Source organism: Prinia subflava, chromosome 1 (assembly GCF_021018805.1).
Source record: "Prinia subflava isolate CZ2003 ecotype Zambia chromosome 1, Cam_Psub_1.2, whole genome shotgun sequence".
Classification (NCBI taxonomy): Eukaryota; Metazoa; Chordata; class Aves; order Passeriformes; family Cisticolidae; genus Prinia; species Prinia subflava.
Genome location: NC_086247.1, coordinates 131,457,079 through 131,480,615, shown reverse-complemented (window position 1 = coordinate 131,480,615; position 23,537 = coordinate 131,457,079). Strand labels below are relative to the sequence as shown.

Genomic DNA, 23,537 nt, shown 5'->3' with positions numbered 1-23,537 from the left:
TGACTAAGGTTGAGAAATAGATGAGGGGAAAAGAACTAGTACTACATAATTTTGGAATCGTCTTACAGAATTTGCTTATGCCATTCAAGTTTTATATGTCACTGATACTAGGTTCAGGTGTGAACCTGGAGTTGGGAAGTATGTCAACATGTGTGAGTTTTGGTGCCTGTGGCAGGACCTGAGCAAATGAGTTGGGTTTGAGCACACCCTGCTTTGTTCCAAGTGGAGCTCTACAGGGAAGCCCATTTCCAGGGGTTCTGTGATGAGGGTCACTGGAGCTGCCCAGGGGTGAGCCAGGGCTGTGTTTTGCCTGCAAGTTCATTGTACCTCATCATTACATAAAAATGAAGACTCTTTCAGGGTGCTGAAGATGTCATCTCAGCTGCGCTGCATGCTTTTCCTCCTGAAGGTTTCACTGATGTACACATTATTGTTCCCTGTCCTGGTACAGTCTGCCCCGAGCTCCCCCAACCCCAGGAGGTTTCTGGGGAGCCAGGAGCCATCTGAAGCACAGGCCAGCAGGGGTTGCTGTAGGAGTAGGAGATGGAGAAGATGCACTGCCTCCTTGGAGAAGCCCTCTCTGAGGGTTTGTCAGGGTTTGCTCCTGCTGCCCTCTTTTCCCTCCTACCACACTCAAGCTTGCTTGGGCTGAGTAGTGGATTCCCAGCACGGAGTAGGTGTCTATTGCTTACTCACAGCTTTGTGTATTTTGTACATTCATAAATTAAATACTGAGTTTCATCCTTAAAATGCTGAAAGTAACTTGAGATTCGTATTTTGACTTAATAAATTTTAAATGATCTTTAATATTTATTGTTTATGTAAAAGTGGATAGTGGTAGTTATAGTGCTATAGTTTCCAGGGGCCCACAGATTATTTGTATAATGTCTTTTTGTCACTGTAGAACTTACTGATATCTTTCAGAACTGGGACAGAATTGAATTGGGAATGATTAGTTTCATCCATTTTTAAATGTTGAGTTTTTCCCTTAATTCCTGTGAAATCACCATTAGCTATTTTGGCTGCAGTTCTGTATTGGGTTGAGGCAGTGCTACACTGTAGATCAATATCTTCTCAAAAAGACTGCTGTAAATTGCCTAGATAGCATATGCATGGTTACTTTGGCTGCAATGCTGCTGCAGAGCCTGGATACTCTGCCTTTCTGGGAACTCCACAGGCAAGTCCATCATATATTAAAAAAAAAAAAATCTTTTTAGAAAGAGCATAGTATTGCTGATGAAATTTAGACAGAGAAATATTGTACCCTCGGTGCTCATCTGTACCTTTTATATTCTACTCTGCTGGGATTACCCTGTCTTGAGGGATTTCTTTGTTTGCTGCTTTAGATTTCCCCCTTTCTTAGCTGTAGTACAGCCGTACCATTTCAGCTTGCTAGTGCAGAAAGATGTTGTGAATTCAGTTGCTGAATGAGCCCGGCCTGACTGCAAACATTAACATTGCTAGAGAGATGCCAAAGAGTTGCAGGTGAATCTGACCTGATCTGGGCAACAGCAAAACGGTAAGATGGGGCTTGTTTAAATCTCTGGGATTAATTGGGTGCTGGGGTTTCCTGTTTCAACCTGAAACCTAGTTATCACATGCTTCCAACTTGGGCAGGATTCATTCTGTGCATGTCGGGGTGGGTTTTCTCGGGAATGCTCAGCATCCAGGCAGAGGGAGGCGGTGGGAAGCTGGGAGCGCCACATGAGACCTCTCGGCAGCCACCCCGGTGAGATTCCCCAGCAGCGCTGCCTGCGGTTTGTAAATACCAGGGAAAAGGTAGGGAAGGCTTAAAAGCCATGCTTTTCTCGGTACAGCTTTCTATCTCTCTCTCTGGCAGCCTTATTTATAATTGTATTAAGAGGATAGTAAGGGCAATTTTTTCCGATACATGCTTGGCTGAACGCCCTCTGGGATGAGTGAGTGAAGGACGTGATCAGCCACTTTTTCATCTCTGCTAACAAGTCTGTGCATCTTGCTATATCTGAATAAATGTCTGTAACAGTTACAGATATGCTGGGTGGTAGAAGATAAAATTAAAATGATCCTTTATAGATACGTACTATATCATGGATGTCAGATTATTTTTTTGCCTTGTTAACCTCTGTCATGATTTTATTTCTCTTGCATGCTGTCTTTATTTAATATAACACAAAGTGAGGTAGTCTTTTTAGGTAGTCATTCTTGAATGCTTATGTAGGAGTGTGTTGACAGCGGTTTGGATCTTAGTGGAATATTTCAACATATGAAAGCTTAGAGCAGCAGCATGTTCAGGGAAAGAGGAAGAAAAGAGCAGCAGTTACCATTAGTACAAGACAGAAAGATTAAAATGTGGCCATAGTATGGAATTATTTGAATTATTTCTGGTGACTTAACTGACAGCTAGTGTATTTCAGTTGTAGATCAAGCCATAGAAAAGTAACTCTCAACAGAAATCCATTGGAGCTGAACAAAAAAATAGCATTTCACTGTATGTTCTACTATTTAAAGGAAATGAACTGTGGTAGTAATAGTAAAGTGATGAGAGATGTTTTTTGCTATTACTAGTTAAGGACAAAAGCAAAGGGGCTTTTTTTCTAGAGGAGAATGCTTATCTTTATGCAGCATGTGAATTATACTCCAAGCAGAGATCAGTTGTATATCAGTGTGGGATCAAATAACTACTTTGACAGGGATTCATGTTTTCTTTTTCCGTACTTGCCAATTAAAGGGTTCTTCTTCTTTGTCACTGAATATGATTAAAGGGTAAAGATTCAGTCCTACATCAATTATTTTCTGAAGATTTCATTGTTATTTTGCTGGAGTGCCTTCTTTAAAAATGCTGTATATACTGCAATGTAAGTGATGTGATATGGTGACTTTCACTCTATATACAACCTTAATTTATGTAGTTTTTTCTCAGAAAGTAGAGATGCCTTTTTTTTAATTACTCGTAACATTTCTGTTGCAAGAGTTATTTCAGTTGCATTATTTTTTTATGATTTTTATGTAAGCTTTCCTTTGCTTGTATTGTCATGCCTATTAATAGATTGCAAACCATTGTTTAATGCATAGAAGTAATCCAACCACTTGTGTTTCCCCACATATTGTACAAAGAATGGAAGTCCAGGCATGAGGGATTTTTTAAAGCAAATTTTAAATTGCAGTTTTCTCTTAGTGTTACCTTTTCATCTACTTATACATGTGAAATTTGTTGCTTTCATCATCTCTCTAGCTCCAAGTGTTTCTTCTCCTCAAGTCTAAAGTCATCATCTCTATTTGCTGTGTTACTACTGTCTCTAGAATTCTCACATTTTAGTTTTCTGAGCTTAAGAAAAGAATAATGTTTTGGCCATATTTTTTTTGATGAATAGTATTCCCTATGGTAATACTTAGGTTAAACAGAGATCCTAAATTAACTAGCTGGAAAACTTAACTTAAAATGTACAAAATGTGGCCAAAACTTAAGAACACAGATGGGAAAGGGAAGAAATACATAGTTTAATAGGCAGTTACTGCCAAGTGCTCTGTGAATATAAGATCTTTGTGTGAATCAGTTTTCTAGTGAGGCTGGGGTCTGTCACAGCAGGAAAGAAGGGATTACCTGAGGAGTGAGGGTTTGCCATAGTCTGCTTAATGACCATGACTCCAGGAAGAACGAATGTCAAGGAGTTGTAGCTGAGATTTCATCTAAGTGCAAGGTTGGCCAGTCTTTCATGTCCTATAGCAAAAATGGTCACCTATCTTTTGTTGTTGTTGTTGTTATTTCGCTGTGTAAACCTTAAACAAAACCAGTACCTGAAATCTGTAAACCCAACTCTGCTCCAGGAGGTTTTGATGTTTTCCACTCACACTGTTAGCACTGGTGAAATGTTTGGAGGGTTGACCTCGGAGCAGGTGCTTTGTCTGTGTCAGGCAGTTCTTGTTTCTCGCAGAGCCCCCACAGATGGAACGTGGATAGAGCCACAAAGGGGCTGTGATTAGGCCTTTGAAGAGCAAGGGTGCCTGGCTGGTCCCACGGGGCAGCTGGCACAGGCAGCTCTCCTGGGCTCCCGCTGTGGAGGGAAGGGGTAAGGGATTATTTTGTTTTTTGAGGTAAATCCTTGAATGGTGCCAGCTTCCACTGGGCGTTTGCCCCTGCAGATTTCAGTAGCTGCCCTGGGTGGGTCTTTGGAGTCAGCAGGAGTTTGCTGGGGTGAGAGCGTGTGTGAGTACTCAGCCTGGGGCAGGTGAGAATTTGGGCTGTCATGTTTGGCAACTTCAGTATAAATGTGAGTGCAGATGTGCCCCTTTAAGGTCACAGGAACTGCTGAGCAGCTCTGTAGGGGTTATTTCCCTTTGAAGTCCCAGAAAGGCAAAAATACTCAGCTGTCAGGGACTGCTGTACGTGGTTTGTAAATTGAGCTTGATAATACTAGTGTTAAAATGTTCCTAAGTGCTTCAGGTATTGATACAATGATAATTACAGTTTACGGTCCCTGCTGAAACGAATAGGAGTATCCTAGCAAATGTTACCTGAACCAAAGAGAGGCTGTGCAATATCAGTTCTCTAAAGCCTGTTTCTGCACTAAAGAAAAGAATAGCTGATGTTCTTAGTTTGGGAAGAACAGGTTAATTACTATTTTTTGAACTTCAGTTCCCTTAGGTAGTCCATACTGGCTTCCAGAATATTGGATTAGGTTGGTTTTTTTTCCTGCTACCAGGTTAGGAAGGAATGTACTGATCATGTTAAGAATCTGACCCTTAAGGACTTTATTTTTCTTAATACTGTTATTATAATGGCAATGTCAGGACAAGTTCTCCCAGTAGCAACTCCATCAGTCCTTAAGCGCTCCTCCCACCTACATGGTGACTTCTGTGTTTTGCTATGGTTCAGTAAAGACCTCTCTGTGAGTGCTTTTTGCTTTTGACAAAGGTGTATTGTATATTGTCAGAATCATTGATTATATGCATCTCTTTTATATGTGGCATATTTTTCACTGATATCTTTCATTCCACTCCCTAATAGAAACCTACATATATTTCTGGATTTAGCTGTTTAGCGAAAAGCAAGTAGTGAAATAGTAATTTAACATACTACTGAATGTTGAATTCAGGGAGGTGATTTCGTATTGCAAAATTTTTGAAACAACCCCATAAACACATCATTTTGCCCTTTGTAGAAGTAACTTCTGGGCTTTTCCTCTGTTGCTGGTGATCTTGCTCTTTCGTTTGTCATATTCCTGGGTGGATGGGCTTCCCTGAAGTTGCTGTACAAGTTTTGGACTGACTTGCAGAGGACACAGAAATGTGCAGTTGTATCTGTTAGTTGTCTTTGTTTTGGTGTGCTAGTCAGAAATGGTGTGAAAAGTGTGAGTGGGGATTTTTCTTTTATTTTGCAAATATTTGTAAGATTTATTGTTGGAATTTGTGTACCTTAATTCTAGAGCTGAACTTGCTATCTCATCCTGCTGACTAGTTCTGTTGCAGCTTCTGATTGAAAAATAACATGATAAACTTAAGCTAGATGTTGTATATATGTAAAATAACCTAAGCTAGTAACAAATGTCGTATCAGCAAGGTTTTGATCCAGTCTGTATCATTCTATCCAGGAAATGGAATAGAATTCATGTCAGGTATATTTCAGTTTTTCTGTGTTGGATGTTTGTAGTTTAATATTAATTTGTATACAACTTACCTGAAGAGGAAGATGCCAAATGTTGCCAAGTGAGCAGCAGGGAAGGAAAACCACTAGGAAAAGGCATAATGTCTATTTATATATTGTGAAAGCTCAGCTTCACTTAATTAATTCCTGATGCTTTTCAGTCTACAGGCTTAGAGTGTTTGAATATGTCCTTCTCCATTTTATTAAATCTTTGTGTAAGTACACAGAAAATACATTTAAGACATTAGAGAGTGTGTAAAATAGGTTAGCCTGGACTTCCCTGTAAATAGTGGAGGTTTTAATGAACAAATTGGTTCTGTTGTTAAATATTGGCTATAGAAATTTTATTTTGATGTAATGCAGAAGAGTTGTCTTGAAAAGTTCTACAGTTTAATGATGAGGTGGTGGGTTTTGCTGCTGCCTTTGAAAGTGGTGGAACCAGCCTCCTAACTCTCAAGTCTGTAAGGAATTTTCTGTGTTTGGCAAAGTAATCCAGATACATAAAACTACATAATTATAAAATGTGATTGTACTGCTGGTAGGCAGCTGTGCAGGGTAAGCTTTGCAAAATATCTACAATCACTCTCAGTTTTGTGGCAATTTTTTCATGAGAAGCTTAATCTACTGTAAGGTTGGAGGACTTCTCACACTGATGTTCTAATGACAGACGTGATTTTTGACCAATTTGATTCTCAAAATTTGTTGCTTGTTGAAAGTGATTCATGATGAACTCACAGCTTTGGAGGTGCAAATTGCCACCAACTGCAGAAGGCTTGGGTGCTTTGTACTGTTACAGCTGATCCTTTAGAATTCATTTGAGCACAGTCATAACTCTACTACAGCACATGTTTTGGCTTGAACACATCAAAGAAGCAGGAGTGATTTTCACTTCTCTGTTGAAATACATCTTTTTTTTTCAAAAAAAAGAGCGTTATCTCTGTGCTGTTCATAGAATTCTCATTATAAAATTGTAGCCTTCCTTCTTACGATGAGCTCTTCTCAGTATAAGCTTGAAACCTCTCCATTTTAAGTTTTATACATCTCGGCAAGAAAAGATGTACTGGAGTGTTCTTCATAATCTGAGTAACTTAATATGCTATAATTTTCAATTAAGCTTTTAACTAAATTCTGAATTGTAGGCTGTGGCATGTTTGGCAGTGTAGCACATCATGCACTGAGAAGCAAGTTTCATTATGCTCCCTTACACCTTTTTGCTTTGAAAGCTATTGTGCTGCTGCAAGTCTGGCAAACCTGCAGCAGCTGCTAGAAAATTCCTGTGAGACTTTTCATTCAAGTTCTATAGAATTCTGTAACCAGGTCATTTGTCTGAGGGGAAAAAACCAGAAAGAACAAGTTTAAAAAAAGAAATCAGGTGTATATGAAATCCAAACACAAATGAGGACTTTTCATTTAATTATTTGTGAAACTGGGCTTGTCCTCCTTGTCTGAATTCTGAGACTTCCATGAAGAAACCAATACCAGAAAGGTCATGGATGGCTGTTACTAAGATTTCAGGGAGACTGAGTTGGAATGTAGGTTATTCAGATCTTGGAAGATTCTTCACACAAGAGAATAATGACGAAGTTGAAGCTCTTTTTCTGCCTCTACCTTTATACTGTGCTGATTTGATAGAGGATACTTCGTCAAATTCAGTGGCTTAGAAGATAATATGTAGAGGAGCAGATCTAGAAACACTCAGAGAGTGTTGTCTTTCCTTGTCTTTCCTTGTGACATTCATCTGCCTTGGAAGCTGCATTTCTCAGCCTGTAGGGTTGTTGACCTCAGAGATGAAGCAAGTAAGAGCAGGAGAGATTTCTTTCATGGTGCTAAAATGAAACTTTGAAATGCATTAGCAGAATGAAGCAAGCAACTTTCATTACCTAGTTTGCCACCTGGCTTTTGCTAAAGAGAGTTAAAAAGGAAAAGAAGGGAAGAAAAATGAAGAAAACAGGGAAAGGAATGAAGCAAGTATTTTTTTTAATGATGGAAAAAGAGCCAAACTGATTTACCATTCTTGTCTTGGATTATTTCTTCCAAAGCACTTTTAAAACATCTGCTGAAGCAAATGTGAGAGTGCCTTTGATTTGTTAATGACCGTGCAACATGCATGCTGCTTCATTGCAGTGAAGGTTGTCATCACACCAGACAAAAGATAGCTGCAGAACCTTTCCACCTGCAAATGTGTGTGTCACAAAGATGCTTACATGACCTATCCCCTTCATCTTTTCTTTTAATTGAAAAAGTGCTCTTCAGCATTTATGTGAAGAGCATGTATGTGAAAAGTCTGAGTAATTTGGGCTTAAGTCTTATACTGTTAGTTGCATGACCAGATCTCACCAACAGCAGTGTTTTTGTTGCAGTCCCTGCTTGTAAGAGGACAATTTTTTTTAGTTTCAGTCTGAAGTACTCGATGGTAACTGTGAAAGAATCAAGAGGTTGCTAAGGATAGGCAAAGGAGCCTAAAGAAACTGGGTAGAACTTATTTTCAAAGCATGGAGTTGTTTACGATTTATTTTCTTAAAAACCTTACTGACAGCCTCAGACTCTAGCAAGAATAGGCATTTTGTTGTCAAGTCTCTCAAGATTTCTCACACTTGAACTTGGCAGTGGGAAGACTTACTGCATTTATGGGTATGCCTTTGATAACTTCATGATCAGGGGGAGTTTTGGAGGATAGAATAAAATTACAAACCTGTAAACTCAGAAAGACTTAATATACTGTTCGCACAAAACCACTAATAATGCACTTATGGAAAGGAAACTGTATAAACTAGCACTGGCACATGTAGCCATCTGTTGGAGCAGGAGGCTGATATGGAAAAGGGATTGAAAACATTTTTTTAATCTTTATTTTTAAATCCTGTTCATATGGTTACAGAGGAGGATAGACAACAGATACAAGTGGGTAACTAAGTAGAAGTGTATAAAAACCACCTGTCACAATTGGGAGAGTGTTTATGTTCAGACACTTTCTCCACTGCCTTTCTGGTTACCAAGGCATCCTTGGCTCGTGCCTGGCACTGGAAGCTGCCTCCTCTCCCACACTGACACCTCTGCTGATCCTCAACTGTGCCCTCCTGTTTAGTTTACTGGAGGAATGAACCCTCCTACTTTTGGATGCAGCAAGTCTGGACCCAGGTTAATGGGAGCAGCAGCCTGGTTGCAGTTTCAGGACAGGTTTGTATGGCATATTGCGTTACATACCACCATGACAAATGTGAACACTGCAAGTAAAAGGAAGAATTTATTTGCCAGGCTTTATTACTAACACAGTTACTGTGTTTTGGGGCATCAGTACAGAAATAGAGCAAAATGCCCCTTTAGATCAGCTCTGCTGAGTTTCTGTCTCTTCTCATGAGCGTTAGAGGCTGTCAGGACTTCAGTGTGACCTTTATCCGAGACCCTGTCCTTAGGTGACTCCTCCTGACGTCTGTTGTCACAGAACAGAGTTTTGCTTTGAGGACGTATGTAGGCTTTTATAGACCTGAAATCTAATCCAGACTCTCTTGAAAACTGGACCTTTTTTCTCTGCAAGGAGAGGAACACCAACTTTAATGGATTGGAAACTCACTTTTCTGAAGTTAGGCTGTGCTATGAACAGAAAAAAAATTAGAAATGCTCAGCTTCTCCTTACCGTGTTGAGGGCACCTAAAATAATTTGCAGTAATTCCTGATTTCGGGATTGTGCTTGATTCAGAAATTATGCTAATATTTAGGTATCAAGTTAGCAGAATAAATATGTACGATATTGCAGCTCTTGGTGTGTTGGTGGTGAAAGGAAGGAATTGTATAACCAGTTTTAACTTCTAGTAGAAAATGTTATTTTCCTTGATGCAGGTAAAAATGTTTTCAGATTTTTATGCAACTGGGATTCCTACCCCAGGTCTGATCAGTTGGTCTTTCTGTGAGAGTGACTTTTTCCTCTCTTGGCAATTCAGCACAGACATTTAATCAGCTCATTGAGTTCAGTGTTTCAGACAAACCCAGAGAATTAATGTCAGAGCTTCTAGTTCAAAAATTCTCCCATCTGGCACTTCAGTGACCTTTTCCTATTCGCCTTCTTCCATATGACAATGACAGTTGGTTTAACATCAGCTTTGACTTTGGAAATAAAGCGGCCACTTTGGGCGAGTGCCTTTGAGATGGGCTGTGGGAGGTGTATGAGTGAGTTTGTGATAGGTACAGCAAGGAGCATACCGTATCCCCAGATACCATTTCCAGTCTCTGAGCTCTATTTTCAGTTGCATTTGCTAGCTCATGGCTAGCTTTGCTTGCAATCTCTGTAGCAAATTAAAGTTAAATAACTGTTACCTAAGAATATGAATTATAGTTCTGGGACACAGAGAGAGGCCATCAGGAGAGGAAAAGAAGTGTCTTATTTGACAACAATTTTTTCCTTGCATCTTCCTTCTTTTTCACCACTTCTCTGGTTTTTTTCCCCCCTCTCTTACTCAAGTTCTCTTTCAGCTTCTTTTAGCTGTGCCCATCAAATGTTCAAAGCAAAGGGCTGGTGTAGGTGCTTACAGGGAGTGGTGACTGTGTTCAAGGACCTCTTTCAAGTGTGAGCCTGATTGCACTGGTAGCTCTGGTATGAGCTGGCTGTGATGTCGGGCAGCATTACACGCTCTACTTCCCCTTTCGCAATTTTATCCACTCCCTTATCTCTTGTTCTTCATGGATCTTTTCCCGTATTGAGAGTTCTCACCAGCTGAGCTCTCTTCTAACCTGTGCATGTTTCTGCTTGTGGGTGCAGCAGTCATTTGCTGACCCTCTCTTGGGGAGGACGGAGAGTGCTACCAGATGGACTGAGGAGAAGCAGGCAAGACTTTTGTTTAAAACGAGAAAGAGCCTCCCTATTGCTTTGTTCTGCAAAGAGAATGAATCTGCAGATAGCTGCACTTTTATTTTGAACAAAGCTGCTTATAATACTCCAGAACATTCCCAAACTGTGTTTTATAAGTAGCAAATGTCAAATTCCAGGGATGCCAGAATCTGCAGATGACTTGTGTTCTCAATTGCCATGGTACCAAAGCATGATAGAAAAAAACATGCTTATAAAAGGTAATAAAAACTCATATCCAGATAGGATTTTTTCAGTCAAAATTAATGGCAGGCTTACATTCTAAGCAATTCAGCTGTTGAACCAGTAGTCACTTAAATATATGTTTTTTCTTTACACATCTCTCAACTAAATGCAATTGCTAAGTCTTACTGTCTGTAATAATGAGATTGTTGCACTACTTCCAGCAGGATTTGGCTCTACAAATTATAATCTATATCTTCATAACTTTTCACTTTAAAAAGCCCAAGTGCTTTACAAACTTAATTAGCTCTCCCAGTTTCTGTTTGTGATAGTGACAGGATCACTGTTGTGAACAGAAAAATGGAATTGTGGAGAGGTTATGTGACTTCCTTACCTCACATCACTCAGTAATTTTTTGTTTTTTTTCTTGTTGCATACTAGATCTTGGGTTTCCCCATATCTAGTCCTTTCATACTACATCTCCTGGAATGGTGAAAATGGGTGGAACTCAGATTTTCCTTCAGATTTTTCAGTAGCAAGTTTGGATGTCCACTCTGGTATTTACCCAACCAGTCACTTCTGCCCTCAGATTTACACAGTGGCAATAGTCAATGGGAAATAGTAGATGGTTGTTGGGTTTTTTTTTGATATTTTACACAAGTCTGTATCCACTGGATGATGGAAGTAAGTATTTACAGTGTTAAATGTAAGAATTAAAACTGAGATATAAAGTATCTTCCTGAAAGGTGTGATGAGCTTCAGAGCAGGGTGTCTTCACACTATACAAGCATTTTAAACCCTTTTTTCTTCTGTGTGGTAGGATGTCTGACCAGTTCTGCCGGAATTAGTTGTTCTTTGTTACTGAGGATATCTTTATTCATATGAATAAATCCACTGATATGAGATAGTCTATATTTTACTAAGTACCCAAACAGGTGATTAATTCTGGAGTCATTCATGACTGCTTTAAAATTCATGAACTGTAAGACTATAAATTACTTACATGGTTTAACTGATCAGTCTCACTCTTTCAATGCTATATGACTTTGAACAGTAAATGTATTAGTCTAGCAACCTTTAATTTTAAGAATTTCTTTAATTTTCCCAATTTCTTTGGGAAACCTGTTTCTGTTCCTCTTAAGTTTGCTGACAGTGATGAAATGAAAAAATCTTGCATTGAAACTGTATCACAGTAACTACATCTGATACACCATTTATTATTTTCACATTAATCCCAAATACAGATTAAGGAGTATTGCTTGAAATGATACTTAAGGTGATTCAAAGAGGCATCTTTATTTAGAAATGGTTCCATGAATGATTATACTGATTTTTATTTATTTAATGGGGCTTATTATGGAGCTTTACATGTGGAGCAAAATAACTCTTGTGATTTCAGTCTCTGGACTTCAGCAGTATTATTTATGGGAAAAAAATGGCTAAATGCTGACATTATGTTTTGAGATGTGATAAATACCATGATGTTAGGGTGGAGGCTGTAGCCCCATGGTCCATACCGGTGACTAAGGCTCTTTATCCTAGAGCAGCCTTGGGATCTTCTCAAATTGATTGGGAGACTGGGCAGGAGGAGCAGGGGAAAAAAATACCATCCAAGCTGTGTTGTTGTCTGTCATACATTGTCTTCATATTCTGATCCACAACTAAGAAAGTTACAAAGTATCAACTGTGTTGTGTTTTTTTGTAGTTCTAACATGAGGAGCTCTTTCTTGAATACTCTGTCTCTTTCTACCTTAAATAAATAAAAGCCCACAGATAAACACTAAAATAACTTTTAATATCAAGCTGCACTAACTTTTGTGGTTAGTGCAAGCAATTACTGAAATTGACGTGAATATTCTGATTTTCTAGACAAATCTACCTTTTGTGATTTTTAAAAAAGTAGACAAGAGCTCTTCTGATTGCTGCAAAGTGATTGTGTGTGCTGTAGTTTTTAAATGGCCAAATGCCTCATCATGATGTCTCATTTTGTCTTACGTTTTTCAGTTGAGACTGAGTAAATAATTGTGGAAAATTTTAAAAGTGCGTTTATTTCAGTAATCAGAGTATGGAGAATGTGTATGGCTTGGCAGCAGAATGTGGGACAACTCGGGGAAGTTAATTATTGATGATCCATATGTGAGAACTGTAATGGTCAGGATGCTCATGGAGAGGTGCTTCTGTTGGAGCACACCTGGGCTGACTGGGATCTTTTTTCCAAGATCTGGAAACCAAATCTGGGATCAGGGAGTTTCAGCTGTTAGTGCTGTTGCCTCACTGAGTAGGATTAATCATTGCTATTTTCCAGATGAAATCTTTTCCCACAAGATACCAAGTGCTTGGGCAGTTTCTGAGTACTGTTTTGGAAGTGTTTTTCCAAAGAGTAACTTCAAACACAAGAAATGATTTTCTCTAGGACCACTCTGTTTTCAACGTGGAAAAGCAAGTCTCCTTAAAGGGAGACTGGTACTGGAGTATGGATTAGCTTTTTCAGGATTTTCATCTTAGAACCAAAGCAAGGACTTTGGGAATGAATGTTCTACATGTGAAATTCTCTGGTATGAATGCCATACATATCACTCCTGTTGTTTTGTCTTACCTTTTTTCCCTTCTAGATTTTTTTTGTAATCATCTGCTCCTTGGGTCAGACCCTCAGTGACAAAGCAGCTATTTTCTCTCTTATTTTCATGTCTGGGGCCACCTAACATGCCCAAAGCCAGAAGTGGTGAACAGTCCAGTGAATTTCTTGAGCTTTTTATATCTGATAGGAGGTTTGGAAGCATAGTAATATTTTCATGAACAATCCATACATGATGCAGGGGTTTTTTTGCATTCCCTGTTACACCTGTAATAATTTATAGCTATTAAGTGTTTTAAATTTATTGGCTTATTTTTAAATCCCATTTCCTGTAAAAGTTAAAGCATAAATGAAGATCCCATATCTCTGTTCCTCATAATTATGAGATCTGCTGGTAAAAACACGCCATCTGAGAGAGATAAGTGTGGTTCCATTGCCCTACTTTTAAAAGCCAAATAGTTTTGGAAGTAGTTTATAACTCAGAAAATTTTGCCTTGAATGTAGTTTGTGGTGGGAGAAGCACAAAATCGTGGCAGTAACTCATGAAGGGGAAAGAATCACTTTAAGTGTTGACATATCATAATGTTTATTTATATAATTACTTGTTTTAAAGACATGACAATTAAAACTGCTTAATGACTCATGCAGTTGGTTAGACAGAGGTTTCTTTAAATGCACGGAATATCCATACTGAAACTTTCTTCTTAATTGCATTTTATAAATCATAATTGTCATCTTGCATATGACAAAACAAGATATCACTTGTATTATCTCTACATACATTTGAGGTCAGTACTTTTATTAGTTAAGGTGCCATTGAACAGCACAACTATATGTAAGGGCTTGTTTTGCTTTATTTTTTATTCTGGTAACTGTAGCTAAATTAGATAATCAACAAAATAATCCAGTTTTGAGGCTGCATTGGAAAAAGAAAGTTTCCATAACTTTCTGGATTGTCACCTTCACTCAGTTGCACTAGGGTTGTTCTGTGTGAAAAAGAAGGGTTAGTAAAAGAACAGTGCCCACTCTGAAGAACCTATGACTTATGTAGATAGAACAAATGAACAAAAGACAAGTCTGGTCTTAGAGGTGGCAGAATGTACTTAGAGGGAAAGTCTCACTTTCCCAGAGGATCACCCAGGAGCATCTAAAAGATTCTGAAAATAAACCAATGTTCTTTACAACAAATACTGTGCTTTAACTGGAAAATGGTCCTTAGCTCTTGTATGCAAAAAGAAATCTGGAAATGGGAAGGTGTGTTAGGCTTCTCCTGACTACCAGCAAGGAGCTACCAGGTGGTAGACACTTGTTTACAAACTTAACACCTTCTGATGCTAAGTATTTGTACATCTCCTTTGAGAAGTTGAAATTTATAAGCAGCAGTTATGCTGTATCAGGGAAAATTATATTAAAAGGCTGAATTAGAGAAAAAAAAAATTCAAATCCATAATGTTCCTAAAGGTAATGTAGTCAAGCTGGTGAAATCTGTGATCATTTTTATGCAGAGGAAGATTTCCAAAATAAGTTATGTTTCAGTTTTGCTTAGCACATTGTTGCTTTTCTGCATGATAAGCCACTACAGAATAAGTTGTACCTTTAGCTGGAGCACAGGAGCAGCTGGTCAGCACTCCTGCTGACCAGGGGCAAAAATCTGCCCTGCTGTGGTAGCTTAACCTTGCTGATGGAGGAAAACCTGAAACCACCAATGAGTTTATGTCCTTAAGTTGGTTACAGCCAGTGTTCAGTGCTGACTTTATAGACCTGGTCCTTTCAGACTTCACAGAACAGAGTTTCAGCATGAAGTTGGCCTGTCATTGGACTTAGCCTATCAATGGCAGAATGCAAAACAAATGCTTAAATATTGTTACTCTTCAGTGTTTTATAGGCAGGGTAGACAGTTTGGAAATGTGTACCCTGCAACAGAGGTGTAAGCTTAGCTTTGCTGGCTTCAACAGTGCGCTCTGCTCAGTAGCCATTTGGAGAGAAGGCTTTGTTTCTGCCAAGGAAATATTGATATCAGTGAGAGAAGTGATGAATTAAACCCCTTGTCAGCTCTGGCAGGGCATGTGCTGCAGTTGCGGAACAGGCAGATGGGCAGGGTGAGCAGACTCTACTTTTGCATTTCTCTGCAGTCCTCAGGCTTTTCCAGAGGTGACAGTGCATCCCCCAAGGTGTTTGACTTCTGAGTGGGGAGCTGGTTGGTGCTTGGTCTTGGTTTTAGTCATCTACAAGTTGGAAGGTGGCTATTATAAGGTGATGGTGGGGATTTTTATTCTACTCCAGATTCAGTCAAGTGGCCTGAAGGCTAAAGTCCCTCCCTTCAACATCTAATTCCAAATTATTACTGCTTCCAGTCAAGGCTGTAGTAAGAAATGCTTACATGGCCCACATAAGACACGTGTAGACTTTCCAGTAGAAGCAGCATTCATGGCATTATTATCTATAGTATGTTTATAGCTGTGTATTCCAAGTATTTCCATCTGCTACAGGCGCATTGTTAACCGAAAGGAAGATAAGCACCACTTTGGAACTTCTTGTCTGAATCTCCTGCCCCTGTTTTCTAGATCATAGGGTTTCAAATGCTGAGGAAATGCTGACTACTGATTACTGATGTATTTGAATACGTGTTAATTAAACAACATGGAAGTGCTGCTATATTAACAGTAATTTCAATTTACATTCTTTTAAAACATCTTTGTTGGTAGCAAGCATTGCAAGAACATGGAGATGATAGTGGGAAGTGTGTGGATACACGTCGGCGCATATGAGTTGTTTTAGGGAAAAGAAACCAATTAGTTTTACAAGAAGACTAATTAAAAACTCTTTGTGCTGCAGCTCTTTATCTTTTCTCGCTGAAGTAACAGACAAAAATTACATAACTGTGTTAATTTAAGCCCAAAAAGAATTATCATTTGGAATATAGGGGGACTTTTCCTTTTCTGAAGGAAGTTATAACTTGGTGAAGTTCTAGTCTCAGAGAAATCACTTTAGTGGAAGAAATGCAAACTCTTGTAAGGCCTGGTTTGTGACAGTTGTGATGTCCTTCATTAGAGTCAACCTGGTACATGATCCTTTGGCCAGATGGCTCAGTGCAGGAAACATACTCTAAATTTTTAATGTAGAAAAGAAATCTTTCATCTACTGTTACAGTGGGTCATAAAAAAAGAAAAGCCAAACTCCACAAAATATAGTCACCCAATATTTCTATAAATAACTGAAGTAAGTTGGATTTCAAGGCACAAAATGCCTCTGGGAAAATGGCAAAGAATAATTTATTGAAGAAGCTTTTGGAGATACTTTGGGTTAGGAAGGAACACTGATCTAATGGTAATTTCTTTTTTCTTTTGTTTTATATTAACTGTATTAGGATGACAAGTTTACAAAAATTAGAATAGATTATAAGTGCTTGAATGGAACGTTAAATCATTTTTATATGACAGCAAATTAACACTGTCTCTCCTTAAACACATGCAAATGTCATGGAAACACATGCAAATGTCATGGAAAAAGTACATTGTAGATTATTTTGATGTGCCTTACTGTTTAAGGAGGCTCTTGGGTCTGCTTGCATTACACTTCATAACTTTTCCCTGTAGCCTGAGAGATGAAACTATTTATTTTCTTTTCAAGTAAAAGTCAAGTCTCTTATGGGTGAAAACAGAAGCTGAGGCCTCAAACACAACTGCTCATCAATAGTGTAATTTAAAAAAATGTCATATATATTGGAGCGTATTGAAATTAAAGTGAGATACGTCCATGACTGGAGTGTCTAAAGGTGCTGTTCTGCTCATTTAGTTGTTTTGAACTAACCACAGCACATTTTGATAGCTCAAGCAGCAAGTGGCAGTCTTTAGAGCTTGGCAGAGCCGTACTTCACAGTAACAAAGAATTGAACTTCTGTGCTTTAGTGTGCCATTAAGCTGCAGTCTCATGTTTCAGTGCCTGGGAATTGATTTACTGATTTGATTTTCTGAGACATATGGTGATAATAATAATAACACTGTATAAGCATTATTTAAAAATACAATAATATAGCGGTATTGAATCTTTGGAAAGCCAGCACCAGCCAGTGCACACACAAACTACCATCATTTATTGTAGTTTAGTCCCAACCAATTTTGAACAAATGGAAATCAATACTGCTTGTGGATATCTGTGGCTAGATTGGGAGAGAAGTGGCATTGTTGCCAAGAACACATTGTACAAGAAGCCACAAATTATGAATTTATGTATGTTTCTCTTTTGCCTTTTCCAGGATCTTTTAGTACCTTGTACGAAGATAGGCATTTTGTAGTTACTATTGTGATGTGGGTCTCCCCTATGTAAAATGCATGTGTTGTTTTCAATTTTAACATAGAAATAGAAAGTGAATGGTTATGAAGTTTGGTGCCTTTTTTGATGCTGGCTAGTGCATGAAATGATATTGACTTTAAGCCTGTTAGAGTCAACAAATGATGTTTTTTCTTTACAGATATGTGTCACAAAGATGTCTACACGGAACTGCCAGGGAATGGATTCAGTGATCAAACCTCTGGATACAATTCCTGAGGATAAAAAAGTTCGGGTTCAGAGGACACAGAGTAGTTTTGATCCATTTGAGAAACCAACGAATCAAGTGAAGAGGGTTCATTCAGAGAACAACGCTTGCATTAACTTCAAAACTTCATCTGCAGGGAAGGAATCACCTAAAGTCAGGCGGCACTCCAGCCCCAGCTCTGTAAGTGCACAGTCCTGGTACCTCTTCATGGGCCAAATGGTGGAATTAGAGGCACCAGATAAATGTTTTCTTGCTTAAGAAGGGATTGTTTACTTGGAAACAACAAAGAAAAAGGTCATAGCAGCTATTAAATGTGTTTTCCATATATATTTGTTGTGTTATTAATGAAATAGGATCAGAAAATAGAACTTGAAAAAGAGTATGTTTATGAAATTCCTTTCAGATGTTAATTAGGGTGTCTTACAGGATTTCTAAGCATTTTCCTCTCCTTATCCTGGTATGTCATTACAGCTGCTATAATGTTTATGCAGCAAATTTGGCAGAGGATTGCTTATTTGTGAAGAGGAATTCTTTCCCACGAAGTTTAAGAAACCTCATGAATTGCCTTTTTGATTTTGAGATTTCGGTTTTAGAGAAACAGATCAGATTTGACAGATTTTGTTTACATTTTATAATTCTTTTTTTAAAATCAAGTAGTAAAAATAACATTTATTTCCCTGTCAGAAACTCTGTGAGAGACATAGGGAAGAGAGAAAATAACAGAGAAGGGTTTGGAACACATCATAAAACTTTTATTCGCAAGTATTTTGAAAGAAACTAGATAAATAAAATGTCATATCTTTTATGAATAATGCCCAGAACAGATTTTCCCCAAAAGACCTTAAAATTATTGAAAAAGTATTTCTGTTATGCTTTGGCAAGGAAAAAATCCATAATAATGTGACCTTTGAGTTGAAAACTACAGATCTATGTGGAATGGATGTAACACTTCAAATCTTATTTGGTGCAAAAAAATTTAAAAGGTTGATTGCCTCCTCTTTTTTTCTTTTCTTTCTTTTCTTTGTTTTGCTCTATCTTCTGGACATCTTCTGTCCTCCCTACAGAAGTTTGACTGAAGCCTGTCAGACTTCTAACGAGAAATGGCAAGAGATTAATTTTCTGTAGATGAGCTGTGTTTAACCCGTGTGAATTCAGCGGGTAAGATGTCACGCCTCCAGGGGACTGTCCTTTTTAGAAAAGGTTACATTTTAAAATGTAACCATCTGTAGCAAAAACAAATTTGCTTTTTCATCATCACTTGGCATTATATAGCTGCTGCCAAAGATGTCTCTAGTGTGTTCCATCTGAGTCCATGACAAGGAGTTCTTACCGTAAAACCTTTACAATCATTTAGAATGGATGAATCTATTTGCACTGGGTGTACTAGTTTGTGATGCCTGGTTATTTTTTAGCACCACAACTATTAATGACTTTTTTGGACTATTTTAAATATTTTGTGGTATTAACTCACTCCTCATCTCTGCTGTTCCTCTTAAAAGCAATTACTTATTTCTGTTCATGTTTTTGACATTCCTCTGTTAATACTGAGGGGTTTCAGTTGTTTTGCTTCTAGAATTTTGAAGCAGATGTTTTTGAAACTGTGTTTTTGGCACCTTGTTCTTTTCCAGAGGGCTGGCACTCTACTGCATCCATACCATCTCCTATGATCCCAGTATTTTCTTACATAAATACTTCCTCAACATTAAAGCTTCCTCTACTGGTATGCTGCTGGTTAGAGCCCTAGCTAAATGTATGCTTTTGGTGATCTTGGTTGACAGTGACTCACACAGACTTGCTGGATACAGGAGGTACAAAGGAATTTCTTGAAATGCAGTTCTGATTTCTCAACTTCCTGTAATTCTCTCTGATTTTTATAGCTCTGTTTGGTGAACTCAGTTCTTCCTTCTGCTTGGAGGCATTGTTAGTAATTTTTGACTTTTCCTCCAGGCAAGAGCATGTAGAATAATGTAAGTGTTCATGCCAGTGAAGAGGGAAGAGTAGTTCACAACAAAAGGTGGTGTTAGCCCTCTGCCGATCAGGTCACACCTGGTCCTGAGTTCAGCCATCCACTGGAGAGACAAGATCAAGATGCTTTATTCCCATTCCCAGAGTCTGAATACATGGCTTCAGGCAGTAGCTGCCCTGATGCACATTTTATTGAGGGATGCCCATGTGGTTAGTTACAGAAATGTATCATTCTGTGGTTTTGAATAATACTTGAACAAAGGGTTTAGGGTTTTCATCTTTTTTTTGGTAGCCCTGGTGTTGTCTAGCAGATGCCCTTGCTACTTGCTCTTCTGATCGTTACATTTTTTTCTTCCATGTCAGCTGCATATTCTCCCTCACTGAGTTTGTACCTGGTTCTCTGGAAATTCTCCTCTTGTATAGGTTATACCAGTCTGAACAAGCATTTTACTTTCTCTAAATGTTCTTGAACATGTTGTGCCCTCTGGGTCATATGGGCTAGAGCTGTGGAGTCGTGTTTAGTTTTGACTCTGCTTTCTGTAAGCTTTATTTTAGGATATTCCAATAGAGATATGCTACCTTCAATTTGCACTTTCTGTGCTTGATTATTAGAGGAACTGAATTAGAGACAGGGTTCCATTTAGTCTTTTCCTTTCATCATTTGAAGTGCTCTGTAGCCATCAGGTGTGGCAATGATTCTGACAGAAGGTACATGGCCAAGGCTTGCAGTCTCCGTATCACTCACTGCTTCTGCTCAGGTAAAAGTCCCTTATTTGTCTCAGAAAAATAACATTTTTTCAGGATATTACCTGAAAGAATTTGTTTGTAATGCCCTGGGGTGTTAGTTTCTGCTTTGATTAATTTCAGCAGCTTTATCACCTCTCTGGCAGGTATCAGTTTCAGTGTTTGTAAAGATCACAAAATACTCTGCGGGTGGTATGTTGCCCATTTCGTGTTGTCCGTGCCTTTGAAATGCACTGCACTTTGTGATGAGAGAGATGAAACAGAGGTTTGGGGAAGCTGGAGCTCCAGGATCCTCCCACAGATTGTCACTTGGAAAATAAATCTCTTGCTTTTGAACATGAAGTATTTTTCTGCAGTTAATGTCACACCTCGTTGCAACCGGGTAGAATTCCTGTGTAGTTAATTAGTGCAGTAGTGTACAGACAGAATTTAGCCCTTTTTGTTTGTTTGTTCTTATACAACAAGCTTAATTTTTACACTTAGCATCTTTCCATCCTCTCCACTTATTATGGGATGAATTTTCCAGCAAAACAGAATTATTCCTTTATCACATCAGGGTAGTGGATAACTTGGATGTAGTGAAGTAGGTGTTTGTCTACCTGTGCCTTGCCTGTCAGCCACTGTAGAAGGGAATTTGGCTTCACAAACCTTTTCTCTGATCCATCCCCACATAACATGTGTGTATGAATATACATATACACACACGCACACACACACATGTATGTATGTATGTACATACGTATGTACATATGGATTATATATATATAGCTATAGTTGTGTGTACTTATCCTTCTCTCTCTCCCTCTGTCTATAACTTCCTAAAAATCTCATGCTGAGTCCTTTGTCTACCAAGGCAAGAAAATGGGTTTCTTTCCTTAAATGAAAAAAAGGTAATACTACCTAGTAAGCTGGTCAAAATAAAAAAATCACAACTTAAAAAACAAACACATGCCACTCTTGCCTGAACAACTAGTTTTAAAAGCTGGCTTGACTCTAATTATCTGAAAATTTTATTTGAGATCTCTGCTCTTTAGACACACAATCAAGCTCTCCAGTGCGAGGTAAAGTTTTGGTGTATTCAGAGTACATGTTTTATACAGTAGGATAGTACTTTTGCACCATATGTAAATAGAACATTGCAAGCAGTATAAAGTAGCCATCTGCTCCAGATTTAGTTATGTAGTGATACACATCAGTTTGTTCTCCTTAAATAGCTTAAGCTCCCTGGTGGTGAATTTAAATGTCATGCTAAGGTGTAAGTTCCTGCCTTTCAGTTACTTTTTAAAAACAAAATCAAGCAAAACACTAATGTTCTGCTAACTCAGATAAATGTAAAAAAACCCAAACATTAAAATAAAAATAATTGGATAAGCAATGGTTTACTGCACTGACTTTGCACTCTTTTTGGAAGAGCAGCCTTTCTTCTGTTTCCATAACTTTTATTAGTTTTCAGTCCTGATACTTTGCTCCAAAAACTACAAGCAAAAAAGCATAAATCCTATAATGATCCTACTGATCCTGTTAGCACATTGCAAATAAGTTGTGTAAGAAAACTAGCTTTAAAATAGACACTAATGTCAGGATTTCTTCTGAAAGTTAGACATAATTTCTGTCTGCCCAAATAAACATTTGCTGTGGCATTCTTGCCTCTCTTCCAATGCAGGCAACCTTCTCCAATTAGGAACCTATTAATTGCTAGGATAACTGCATCCTTCCTGGTCGGTACGTTTTATGGAGGTAAGATAATTTCAGAGTGCAGTGTAGAGGGTGGAGTTTTCTGCACTGGCACAAAGGAAGCGTTAATAATCGTTAACCTGGGGGATACTCTCCAGAGGAAAAGGCAGATAAAATGTGGCAGTTGAGCCAGCTCCTGCTCTGAGAGCCTGGAGAGCAAGGGAACAGCTTTAAACACTGCACCCTTCACAGAGAGCTCTGGGGTCACTTCTGCCCACGTTGCTCTTAAATTAGGGCTGTGTGTTAAAGGGTTAGGAAGATCCAAGGAACAGAATGGGATGAGAGATTGGGAGGACTGAGACTGAGGCTTAGTTTGAATGCTTGAACATCTTTGTATCCCCTTGAACACTGCCCTAGAAAACAGTCCAACTTCCAAGATGTGGTCAAATTGGCCTATTATTACAGGTTGGATACAACCTGAAATTAGTGTGAAAACTCCATATGGTTTTGTGAAAGAAGGTTTACTCTTGTGACAAACAAGACAAAATGGTTAAAAAGTGATTATTATCTTTCATTCTTGTGATTTAATCTCAGTTGAGCTTCTTGGCCTGTGTTTTACTTTCAAATTTTTCTAGCAATCAATTTATTTCTTTTGAGGTGTATAACAAAGCAGATATACACTTCTGATTTTCTTTCATTTACAGAGGTACTGTGAAAATAATGTTTTTCTCTTAATGATAGTTTTATATTGAAGTTTAATATCCTCCAATTAAAAAAAAAGGATCTATTTAAAACTTAGACTCGGGAGTGTGACAGTCAAGTGTGACATTCACAAGCTGTTCTGCAGTTATGAAAAATGCATGAGAACATAACCCACACAGCTTCTATAGGCATAGTCAGGTGATTTTCAGTGTAATTTTCCATTAAAGCCTTCTTTATTACATAGATTTTGAAAAATTCTGAGAAAGAGAAGTATTCACGTGGTGATGTAGTGCAAGGATTCATACTGGAAGACCTTGTTTTTAGCCTATTATCGCTCCTACAGGCTGTATCAATGAAATGGACATTTGAAACAATGTGGTCAGAAAAGACAGTTTCTTATAATTTATTTTTTTTCTTTGTTATTTTTAATACTCTCACGTCAGTTTGAAATACTAGCTTCTTCTATTTCTGTACCCAGCATTTTGGCATACTCTTTCTATCCTTGTTACTATGATCTGTATTTCCTCAACCAGAGGGGAAAAAATACCTAATCTTGGTTACTGCGAGCCATGCTGCTAAAAATGCTCACTTCTGTGCTCAGTGGTGCTCTTAGACTAATCTTGCACTGGGAAAAATGTGGGCTTGTAAAGAGAAAGCTCTCTAATGCAAAACTATTTTCAAGAAAAGTGAAACA

General features: G+C 38.3%; 1 protein-coding gene across 2 annotated transcripts in view; it reads left to right on the top strand.

Annotated features, from left to right (window-relative positions):
* CDK14 (cyclin dependent kinase 14) overlaps positions 1-23,537 on the top strand; it is a 340,143-nt gene that overhangs the window by 64,635 nt on the left and 251,971 nt on the right. For both annotated transcript variants that reach the window (XM_063412536.1, XM_063412527.1), the window contains exon 3: positions 17,693-17,938. In XM_063412536.1, the coding sequence (XP_063268606.1) occupies positions 17,693-17,938 (246 nt within the window). The remainder of the gene's footprint in view (positions 1-17,692; positions 17,939-23,537) is intronic.